General features: G+C 42.8%; 1 protein-coding gene across 1 annotated transcript in view; it reads left to right on the top strand.

The window, feature by feature from the left end:
- Nucleotides 1-12,316, top strand: part of akap6 (A kinase (PRKA) anchor protein 6) — a 238,045-nt gene that overhangs the window by 215,702 nt on the left and 10,027 nt on the right. The window contains exons 20-21 of the mRNA XM_085440867.1: nt 4,960-7,851; nt 8,660-9,943. Coding sequence (XP_085296993.1) covers nt 4,960-7,851; nt 8,660-9,943 — 4,176 coding nt within the window. The remainder of the gene's footprint in view (nt 1-4,959; nt 7,852-8,659; nt 9,944-12,316) is intronic.

Genomic DNA, 12,316 nt, shown 5'->3' with positions numbered 1-12,316 from the left:
AAAACATCAAAAGAGTCGTTACTTCCTGAGAAAAGTCACTATTTCTGTTTTACTAATCATCTTTTCACACATATTTCTGTATTATACTTTTTTCTAGCTGTTTTTTAGGTGTATAGTGCACAATCTCATCTTACTTTTTATTCTTCTTTAACTTAACTGTAGCATCAGTGATAAAACCTTTATAACATACCAGAAGAAATGAAAATCATCAGTGTTTCTCTGTCTTAGCACAACAGAAAATACAAGTTGTATAACAGAGTGTTAGTGGATGCTAGAGGAAAGCTTGGGGAAATTAGAGTTCATTCTTTGAGGACTGTGAAATGAAAATACAAGGTGAATTTCTTGGCAATCAAGCTTGGTGATGAGTGGATTACTATGGCGTTATGTTTGTGCCACAAAACCAGCCAATCACAGACTTGGATGCAAAAAAATCTGATTGGCTGTTCTGGTCTCCAATCAGCTCGAAATGACGAAATGCAATATCCCAGAATGCATTTCGTCCAAAACTCAAACGAGGCAGTGGCACGCTTTTTGTGACCCATTAAGAGTAATATTTCAAACTCCGCCACTCTGCGTTCCTCTGCCACTGCCTCGTTTGAGCTTAGGACGAAATGCATTCTGGGATATTGCATTTCGTCATTTCGAGCTGATTGGAGACCAGAACAGTCAATCAGATTTTTTTGCATCCAAGTCTGTGATTGGCTGGTTTTGTGGCACAAACATAACGGTTTACAGAAAGAGTTGAGCGCGCACGGGCAGAAATGTTGAGAGCGCGAGCAACACATTGCGAGCAAGCGGAAATGCAAAAACAACATGCTTTCACAGTTGCTAGCAGCTGTTGTGAGGCAGTATAAAAGACTATGAAACAGACTAATGTAACTGTCACCTGCAAAACACTTACGTATAATACTACAACAGCCACATGTTAGAAGGCAAACTTCTCCCATCGAGCTTCTCCAGCATTTAGTTTACCATAAGTGAAGGCTGTTTGGAAAAGGTTGGACATTGTACATGTGGTTACTCGCATGATGGCAAAACAAGCCAAGAGACATAACCAACACAAGTCTGATATGATTGTAACACGTCAGATCAGTCTGTAGTAAAAAATGCTTTTCTCACTGCTTTTTAGCCAAACATAATTGGCTAGCATGAAGATACGTTTGACCCATTTGGTGTCATCTAAAACCACTTTGCTAAGATTAGTTAAAACCATGTCATTTGGATTTTGAGACATTCTTGGAAGATTTCCTCCCCTTTGTAAAGAACCTCAAAGACATTGGAATCCTTGGCCTCGATAAACACCTCGTAACCTTTAACCCTCTTCAGAAATGACCACTGTTGTCATTTTTCTTTGGAGGTTGGACTGTATTTTATGCCTCTTCCCTCAGAACATGTGATTTTGTTCTAACAGGGTTTTTGTTGTTGAAGTATGAGTCATATTTTCTTCTCTGCATGTTCCATGAGTAGATGTGTGTGTACTGCCGCTCAGAAAGCACATGAAAGATGCTGTTTTATCTCTGATTTAATGTAAATGAGTCTAAATTAAAGCTGCAGGGTGTTTTGGGGATGAGATTTCACAAAGTATACCTGTGCATCTAATGTGATATATGGAAATTATATTTCCGCACAGTTTTCTCACAATTATGAAATATTTTCGAGCAGAGTTATGAGCAACATATGGAGGTTTTCACTCACTGTTTGCAATTACATTCAAAGCAGCCTGTCAGCTCCTCCACTCTGCATGGAGAGGTGATTTATCTGTGCGCTTCTATTCATTTTGAATCAGACCGGTGACGCTGGGCTCCCTGAGTGCTTTGACAACCGGTACAGCAGAGAGCCAGCAGAGATTCAAGCAGCAGCAGCAGCAGCAGCTCCAGGAGGAGCGCAGGCACATGAATAATCACCCAGACACTCCTAGATAGCTCTACTCTCCTTGGGCCTTCCAGCAGATGCTATGCTAACAAATGGGAGCAGTCAAACTAGAGCTAATGGGAAAAAGTTTGCTGTTTTCACCCCGAAAAACACAACACACACACATATTGAACACTGGCAACAATTACATCAGTAAACAGTTTGATCGTGTTCATGTAAATATAATCACAGGAAGGAATGCTGAAAAACCGGCCAGTTTGTAGTAACTAGTTTTTATTTTATTTATTTTATTGATGTCATCATTTCAAGTCTTATTTTTTATTCGTACAGGTAGAAAAAAATAATGGTCGGTATGATGTTTGTCATATTTGGCCTTTAGACTGAATACAAGCACATCTTAATTTATGTGATTATACAGCTTCAAAGTTTTGTGGTGTGGTAGTGTATTGATTTGTTTAGGCTTAAGCTTAGTGTTGCCTGGATGTATTTGCATCCATTTCATTGGGTTTGTTTACAAGTCTGTCATTGTTTTCACCTCTGAATATGTTTCATGTCATTTCATTTTGGACATTATCCAGTGTTATTTTTATTTGCTTTACCCTTTTTGTTTTTAAAGCTAAAATGACCTTGATGAATATAAGAGGAGAATATTTCCTGTGAAAATTAGCTGTTGTGTGTATAATTCAAATACAGCTTGACAAATACTAATATAAGAAGAAAGATGAGGAAATAAATACATTTTGATTGGGTAAATTTGTGAAAAGATTCAGTCTGACACACATATGTAGCATAAAATTAAAATCTTTTTGAATAAATAATAACAAACAGAACTTACTTACTTTTTTTTTACTTCCAAAATTAATAAAAATAAAATAGAAATGTACAGAAAATGTCTTCAGTTTTAGCCTCTGGCAATTTGGTGTCTTGGCTTTGTTGTAGATGGGACAGTGTTTTTATTGTAATACAGTTTCTGAACTTACATTTTGCTCCTGAGAAACAGCACACATATAGTATTAAAACAGACAAGTAGCCAAAAACTAAATGTTGAAACTAAATCTGAAGTGAGCTGAAAATACAAGTCATGAGAAATGGGAGCGATTAAAGAGGACAACCTTGTCATGTTGTGCAAGTATTTGTGTAAATAACTACCAAAGTTTGACTGGTTATTGATGCTTGGTTTGCAATCTCTCACTCTGCCAGGTTCCCAGCAACACTTTACAGTCATTTGCTGCTTTAAGAAATATGTTTTTAAGGATACTGTGAGTGCTGGACACCGATAGTCCCCACGCTCCTCTGTCTGTGGTCATATAAATACCCACAATCCAGCTATAAACTGTTGTAAAATTATAGAAATGAGATGAATTACAGATATAAATTATGTACAAGGTTTTCGTGGGTCATCAAATCCCCGATTTGATTGGATTAGGCTGATTGATAGCCTTTCCTCTCAGCGCTGAATGTGTTTTTGAATGCGTCTACAGTGGCAAAACCCAGTTCAGTCATTACCCCCATCTCCCTTATCAGCACAAGGGGAATAAACACAAATCTAATAGAAATTCATTATACAGAGACATATCCACACACACTCACTTGCACACGCACGCAGAGCCAACTAGTTTATTAGATTAATAGGCTATGAATGGCTAATACGAATTACCCCCCTCTCTTGTTAACGAGACGCGGAGCAATTTGTATAATTATGTCTGTGGAAGAGAAGAATTCCTGTGTCTAAGCATATTTTTAGACAGCCGAGCTTTCTGAAGGCTTTTGATTACGTATTTACTTTGGGGTTTTCAGCCTGGTGCTCTTTCTCTCAGAAGTCGTTTTTGAATAATTCATCGCTTTGTTCCAGAGTGGAATAATTTGTGTTGAGATTTATGAGCAATTGCTTTGGGGTGGGCTGATTTCACTCTTCTTTCTTTTTTTTTTTTTTAAATGATCACAGAACATGTTCTGTCAGTGTGTCTCTTTCAAGCAGAGGCCTGAGTCGAGACGGCGTTCTCAGGAGGGACGCGGGATTAGCGACGCGTCTTTTTAAAGAGTTTTGTGCCAAAACAAGATACAACATCCAAAATGACACGACTTATATTCCCATCGTGTTTGATAGCACAACTTAAAACATTTATGTGCTTTGAATCATAACTGAGAACCCCTTTTCTTAAAGGAAAGCAACACTGTATGTCTTTAAGCTCTCTTTGAAATTTCCTAGGTGTTATTAAAACAACATGTAATCGGGGCGAGTGCTCCACAGGTTAAATGACATTTGCGCCAAGTTCATGGATTTAGGACTCAGTAATTGCAAAAAACCCAACATTCTGAAGATGGAGTTCACAACATCAAACGATTAATGAAACAGTCTTTTATTCATTTTTATGTGTTAAGATTTATTTAACCTTTTAACACCAACAAGGTCACTGGAGAACCACTTATGGTATTTTAGCTATGCGTATTTTCAGAAACTAGGAGATTCTACCTTTAAAATTACATTTTTATCCATGTAAGGGAGTAAATGTATAAAACATCACATGTTAATCCTTCCTTTTAAGCCACATTTCTTCTGATTGGTTGCACCTTGTAAATAAGCTTTGAACAGCAGGTGAGTGCGGCTGCTGTGCTCACAGCCAAAGCTGTGTGCTTGAGATGCCTGTATTCGGGGTACCCTTCTCTGTGTCATCACACAGAGCAAAGAGTTGTCTGAAATTGAGTGTTAAGGGCAGGATGAGTTTTCAGAAGTTCAAAATGGATTTGTTGCCTTCCTGTATTTGAGCTGTGAAAACACTGATGCAATGATATATTTGGCATGAATAAAATTCTATAATTTGAAATATTTCCCCTCCATTGTTTGGGGGTTTAATTGAGTACACGTGTTTCTTATTTTCCTTATTTGCCTGGCTTTTTGGTTGTTGTCTTTGGACTAAGTTACTTGTTTGTTTTCCTTTCTCCATCATGTTGTATGTTGTGTCTGATTGCGAACTTTATTAAGAAACATAACACAGCTTCTTGATTTCTGCATCTGAGTGAATTTCTCTAAAACCTCACTGACCAGTTACAAATGTTGTCTTGTGTTTCCTTTCATTTTGTCTGCAGGTTCCTGGGAACTTTTTGGAACCAGGTTTGGTGGACCTTCACCAAATCAGCCCAGTGTCAGCTGGTCCAGTAGCACCAGTGCAGGATGATTCATGGGAATGGGATGAAACAGATATGACAATCACAGAAGCAGAGCCACAAGCTATACCAGAACCTGACCTTACACAAAACCTCCCCACAGAACCAAATCTGCCTTCTGAAGCTGTTCTGCCCAATGAAAACCCCCCTGACACGAGTAGAACACCTGTCCCCGCTACTGAGTGTACTGAGATTATGTCGAATACTAGAGGTGGATCATCAGTGGAGGTTCAGCACAATATGACCTCCCAAACCTCACCCCCTAACAACAATAATGTCTACCAAGTATATAGCCTCCACAATATTGAATTATACAGACAGCCTCAGTTTCCTCACACTTCATCCTTATTGCAAAAAACCAAGTCAGGAAAAAGGAAACAGCAAGTGCTGCAGAAGAGCTTGAGTAAGGATTCCTCCTTCTCTTCCATCGAATCCCTCCCAGATCTCCTGGGAGGTTTGATGTCAAGAAGATGCCGAGATGGAGAGAGTGAGGGTGGAAGAGGGAGCGGCCAGTCCTCAAACAGTCGTCGGTCTGAGTGCGAAAGCGGGATTGTTAGTGACACAGGAGACACAGAGACAACAATAGCCAACTTTGAAATCCCAGGAGAGGAAAAAGGTGTGGGTAAAGAAGAGGAGGAGGAAAGTGAGCAGGAGAAGAGGTCGAGGAGGAGCGAAACCAAAAGAAACAGAGAGGAGGAGAAGAAGAGGAGACACAGGAGGGGAGGTGGAGAGGCTGTTGAAATCCTAATTAACGGACGTGGCATCCTGACACCTGCGGATTCTGACTCTGATTTTGAGGTGGGGGGACTTGCTGTTGACTTCTCAAAGTCTTTCTTGTCCCACAGTGATCTCGCTGACTTCACCACTCAACAGTACCATGGTTTGGAAACTCCTCCTGTCCTCAGCCGCCGGGCATCAAGTCCAGTTTTATCTCAGGGCTCCTCTCTAGAGTCCCTTCTGGCTCCAGGTGTGGAGTTATTCCCCTCCAAAGACCCACTGCATCGTAGCGCCTCTCTGGAGACTGGCCTAGTCCCATTTCGCAGTATTGATGAAGGAACTGGAGGTAGCCTTGCCAGTCTCGGAGAGCTGGAGAAGGAGCAGAGAAGTGGATATGATGGAGGCCAACAAAGAAAAGAAAACAACACTGAAACTGTGCAAGGGGAACCGTCCCCTGGAGAGCTGAGCCGAAGAACCCTTGATCTCTTGAAACGTCTGGAGAACATCCAGAGTCCTCTTGGGGCAAAAATGACCCGGAGTGTTTCTGACATGACGCTTCGGGGCAGCTCCCCGCAGAGGAGCCCCCTCCCTGCCTCCCCCTCTCTCGGTGGTCGACACGCCCCGCTATCTGGGATTTCATGCTCTTTGTGGAAAGGACCTCCATCGCTGATCAACGAGAGCTCAGCAACAGCATCCCTAACAGAGCTGAGTAGCACTGAGGACTCATCGCTAGGCTCTGAAGATTTTGTCATGCTCAGAAATCAGAGGCACCTCTTGCTGGATCCCACAGTGGCACCCAATGCAAACTCTTCTAGGAAGCGCTGCCACAGTAGGAGCAGAGGAGCACAAGGCCTGGATGAAGCCGACGCAACCAGTTTGAGCATGGTTGTGAACGTCTCTTGCACATCAGCCTGCACGGATGAAGATGAGGATGACAGCGACCTCCTGTCTTCCTCCACGCTCACCCTCACAGAGGAGGAGCTCGGCGTTCGGGACGAAGAGGATGAAGAAGGAGAGCGGCTGAGTGGCGCATCCTCAGGTCACGAGGATGTTGAGGATGATGATGAAGAAGAAATGGAGGGCTCTTATGTGCTGGGGCTTGAGTACATGAAAAGAGAGCTCCAAAATTGGATCCGATCTCCTCGTGCCTCCACTTCCTCTTTCTCTAAAACAGAAACAGGCCTCCATGATGAGCTTCAGTGTGGAGCCAACCTGTCCCCTCAGATTAAGGAGTGTTTTTTAAACCACTCAGCTTCAAAATTATTAGATGCCAACAGTGATGGTGGCAACAATAAAGTAAAAACAGGCAAGAGGGGAATGGAGGAGGAGGAGGAGAATAGGAGGAACGCGACAAGAAGCTACATTAGCCAGTTTGTGGATGATGTGGAGAATGGAAATGTGGACCAGAGCTGTCTAAAAGGGAGGGATGAAGATGATGAGCTCCTCCGAGAGGAGTCCAGCATGTTCACCAAGAACGGAGAGTCTCTAAGGGATTCGTACGTGTTTGCCAAAACAGGAGAGCTGGTTCAAGATATTAGCAACTTGGTAGTGATAACAGAATCAAGCGAGACAAAGGAGTCCCCATCCTGTGAGCTGCTCCCTTTCCCATCCAAACGTGCTTCCTCTTTGGTGGGACAGCTTCGGGGAGAGTTGCCCTGCCACAGCTCCTCCCTCCCTTCTCCTCCATCCCTCTCCCCAGTGGAGGACTGCAAATCCCACGATGCTTTGCACAACAGCAGGTCGGTAGCCAGCAGAAGGAAGGCCATCACCATTCAGGAAAAGTTCAGATTCTCATCTTTTGTGACAGAGGAGACGAGGAGGGAAGTCAGAGACAAAGATTCGTCCTTGCTCCCCAAAAAAGGGCACAACTCTCACTCCTCCTGCTGCAAGCACCTTCCCTGCCCCTCTTCCCTCCATCCACCTTGTATAGAAGAAAGCAAGAAGGAGAACGTGCATGATTTTGTGATGGAGATTATTGACATGACCTCACTGGCCCTGAAAAGCAAAGAGAACCAGACTGAGGAACCGAGCCAGACTGAGACCAATGGGTCCATTCCAGACCAAGGTTCTGCATCATTAGCACAGATCAGAGACAAGGTAGAGTATTAATGATAGGCATATGCACATATTGCACTGCAACATGAAAATGAAAACGATTTCAAACAGAACTCAAAAATTATTTGGTGTGGCTGAAAACTTTAACACTAAACGAATCAAATTATTTCTGAGCTGGAGCATCCGAGGTCCTGTTTGACTTTGTATATTCTGTATATTTGTTGGACAAATTAATCCAAAAGTATCAAAAGTTATCTCAGTCAATTGGTTCACTGAATTGGACTAATTCAATAAATCGCATCACAGATCATAACTTTTCAGATTTAATGACTAATTTCTTTGGTATCTTTTGCAAGTGAAGTAATCTAAAAGCTAATCAGTTTTCAGTCTTCATGTTATTTCTGAAAGGAAAAAAGAAATCAGGCAGAAAAGTTTTACTTCCCCCCATGCAAAAAGTGCCTGAGTGTAAAATATGAATATGTAAATCAAGATTTGATGGTTTAGTAATTATGGTAGGTATCTTAAATTAGAAATAATACAAAATAACATTACAAAAAAGTCATTTCAAAACAAATAAGATGCTATTGATAAAAGCGCTAAAGGTTATTCTTATTTCTATCCTTCGTGTTCAGAATCTAAATGAATATTTAGCAGTTGATTCTATTTGTTATCATTTTTGCCCACAATCAAATAAAATTTTAAACCAAGTCAGCATCATTTAAACAAAAGGAGCTCATACAGTCAGCTGACAGAGCTCTACTATAAGTGAAGCACATTTTATCCTTAATTCCAAACCTTACGAGCAGACAACAAAAGGCAACACAAAAACTTCTCCTTCCTCTCCCTTCAGGTGCTCGAACACTCCCACAGGCCCCTCCACCTTAAGAAGGGAGACTTCTACTCCTACCTGTCTCTCTCTTCCCATGACAGCGACTGCGGCGAGGTCAGTCAGTGCACAGAGGACAAGAGCTCCACCCCAGCACCCTACAGCATCCCGTCATACGTCACGCCAACGCAAGGCCTCCACAGCCCAAGCCCTGAGCTGTTCACAAGCACCAGACAGCAAATTTCAGCGTCTCCCGGCCTCGGAACCAAAAACAAAGTCTGCGCTCTTGATCTAAAGTCTGCTGACAGTGAAACTTACTGTGCTGCTGATGGTACCCATGAAGAGCAAACTAACCCCTCTCTGTCTCTGCCCCCCAGCCCTGACATCAGGGAAGAGGTGACTCTGTTTGAAGCCTGTACAGAGGAGGTTTATCTAGGCCCGCCTCTCTGCTACAGCATGGTTCTCACCAAGAAACCATGGCACTTCTTTCTGAAGGAGAATTTTGAGTCCCCCCTGTCATTTGGCTATGAAATGAATGACAGCGTACCTTCGCTGTCTTGCTTAAACAACAATTTTCAGTCTACGTCCGACGACGGGCCCAATTCTCCAGCAGATGACAGTCTGGGTTACCTGTCTCTCTCTAAGCAGACAGTACTGGCGAAAAACCAGGATCAACTATATTTCCAAAGAACAAGTCCAGCAGAGGACACACAGAGCTCTTCCTCTACTTTCCTGGAGCCTTGTTACAGCTCATGTTCCACCTCCCCACCCTCAACAAGCGACGCCACCTCCCTCCAGGGGCCTGGCTCCAAACCAAAAGACTACCTTTCCTCTCTTCTTCCTCTTCCTGTGTCCTCCGGCACAGAGGAAGAGAAACGAGGTGAGCACCCGTACCTCCTCTGTGATGTTGCTGGAGGAGAAGTCGCGGCCGCTGCGAGTGTCAGCACGCCGCAGGAGGAGAGAAGTCGTAATGAGGGGCCTCCTTATCTTAATCCCCGGGCGCGTGTCGCCCCGATAGACTCCTCCGCAGCCGAATGTTTGGCAGATACTAAAACGCTTGAATCCAATATGGGCGCCGTAATGACCAAGATAAGTGTCTGCAGCTCCGCTACAAATCCCTCAAAAGAGCCAGCCACCACCGCCACGCGTATTAATCCCAAAATTAACTGCTTGGCGATGAGAGAAGCAGATAGGGGAGAGGGGGAGAGGCAAGGGGAGGTGGATACTCAGTGGGTGAAGTCAGAGGAGAAGGGGAGGAGAGGACGGAGGAGCTCGCAGCAGGAAGCGAAGACTGCGACAGCGAAGCAGGTTAGTGCTCCATGTATTAGCCTGATGTGCTATCTCAGGACATTATACGGGGCCTTGATACTTGACTTTACCTCTCTACTCCAAGTATTAGTCCAAGCCCCTCAATGGGCATGAATGTAATGAGGCCAGTATGTGTTTCTTTCATTTCCATTTCTGAGGCTGGACAGACATGCCAGGTGTTGATATGTGTGACCTGCCCTCTCCTCCTCCCTTTTCCCTTTATCCTCCTTATCCTTCCTCTTACTTTTCTTCACTACACACTCGTATTTGCATTCTTTTCCTTTTTTTTGCCTGCTTTCTTTTTTGCTACACTTCTTTCCACACCTTTCTTTTAGTTTTTTTCACTTAATCTTTCTGTACTCTATTTCTATTTGTTATTTCTCATCCAATGCTCATCTCCTCTCCAGTGCACTTCATTTCCACCTATGTTATCCTCCCCCATTCTCTTGTGTTTTCTTCTTCCATGTTCCCTCTCTCCCAGTTATCCTTTTCTCGCCATCTTCCTCACCTTCTCACCTGTCCTCCATCCCCTGTTCTCCTTTCTCTCTTCATTTGTTCTTCCTTTCCTCCTGCAAATATCTTTCCTGTCTTCCCCTCCTCTATGCCTTCTGCTCTTAGCGCTTCTTCTTATCCTCTCTGCTCCCCTGCTTCATCCTTCTCTCTTCCCTCTGGCGTTAATGGAAGGGGGATTTGCAGACTTCTCAGTTTTTTAGTTAAAAGGTTAAGGTCCACAGAACAACATCAGCATAATTACTATCAGTCAGATTTCATTAGGATTCATCAGCTAAGAGCTTTCCTTTCCCGCAGTGATCATTCAATTCATTTCATCGCTGAATTAGCCTGTTTGTGCTCTTTTTAAGTCTTCTATTTCTTTATGCAAATAGTACGCGATTTTCTTTTTACCGTCTCTGCAACCTTGCTAGTTCCCCTCTTTATCAGCGTTGTCGCTTTTTAAAAGAACAACAGCCAGCTGAAGAGTTTGTTTCATTTTTAAACTAGTTTGTAGTTGGTTTTCATGCAATCGTTTCTGTATCCTGCACGTAGTCACCACTACTGGTGCCTCGAGGCACCAGTAAACACCCAGTATACTGGTGCACCATACACACCATACACCATACACACACCCAGTACTGGTCCTGTTTGAGAAAAAACTTCCATTACAGCTTTTTCTTCTAAGGAGGCAGGACAGTTGGTGTAAGTTGCAAATCTGTTAAGCAAAAGATCACGGTTTCCTAGGTTTGGGTTTTTCACTTCACTGCCTTTTTGGTCTTGCTTTTACGCACTCTTTAGGTTTAGGCATCAGTGCTACTTGTTTAGAACTGGAAAAGGTTGTGGTTTAGGGGAAAATACACACTGTGACTAAATTAATTTTGTATAGTGAAAAATGATGCTTGAACTTAATCAGTGCATTAAACTATGATACCAAGAGGCTATAACCAGGCTTCCGCACGTGATGAGTTCGGAAAGAGATCGTGTCACAGTGTGTCACAGTATTGAACCCAAGGAAACCTCGAGTGTACAGGGAGTGCAGAATTATTAGGCAAGTTGTATTTTTGAGGAATAATTGTATTATTGAACAACAACCATGTTCTCAATGAACCCAAAAAACTCATTAATATCAAAGCTGAATGTTTTTGGAATTAGTTTTTAGTTTGTTTTTAGTTTTAGCTATTTTAGGGGGATATCTGTGTGTGCAGGTGACTATTACTGTGCATAATTATTAGGCAACTTAACAAAAACAAATATATACCCATTTCAATTATTTATTTTTACCAGTGAAACCAATATAACATCTCCACATTCACAAATATACATTTCTGACATTCAAAAACAAAACAAAAACAAATCAGTGACCAATATAGCCACCTTTCTTTGCAAGGACACTCAAAAGCCTGCCATCCATGGCTTCTGTCAGTGTTTTGATCTGTTCACCATCAACATTGCGTGCAGCAGCAACCACAGCCTCCCAGACACTGTTCAGAGAGGTGTACTGTTTTCCCTCCTTGTAAATCTCACATTTGATGATGGACCACAGGTTCTCAATGGGGTTCAGATCAGGTGAACAAGGTGGCCATGTCATTAGTTTTTCTTCTTTTATACCCTTTCTTGCCAGCCACGCTGTGGAGTACTTGGACGCGTGTGATGGAGCATTGTCCTGCATGAAAATCATGTTTTTCTTGAAGGATGCAGACTTCTTCCTGTACCACTGCTTGAAGAAGGTGTCTTCCAGAAACTGGCAGTAGGACTGGGAGTTGAGCTTGACTCCATCCTCAACCCGAAAAGGCCCCACAAACTCATCTTTGATGATACCAGCCCAAACCAGTACTCCACCTCCACCTTGCTGGCGTCTGAGTCGGACTGGAGCTCTCTGCC

The sequence above is a fragment of the Copadichromis virginalis genome, linkage group LG19 (genome assembly GCF_057382275.1).
Source record: "Copadichromis virginalis isolate Kocher_CV1m ecotype Utaka linkage group LG19, C_Virginalis_male_GT1.1, whole genome shotgun sequence".
Lineage (NCBI taxonomy): Eukaryota > Metazoa > Chordata > Actinopteri > Cichliformes > Cichlidae > Copadichromis > Copadichromis virginalis.
The sequence above is the reverse complement of the archived record's forward strand: the minus strand, read 5'-3'. Positions and strand labels throughout refer to the sequence as shown.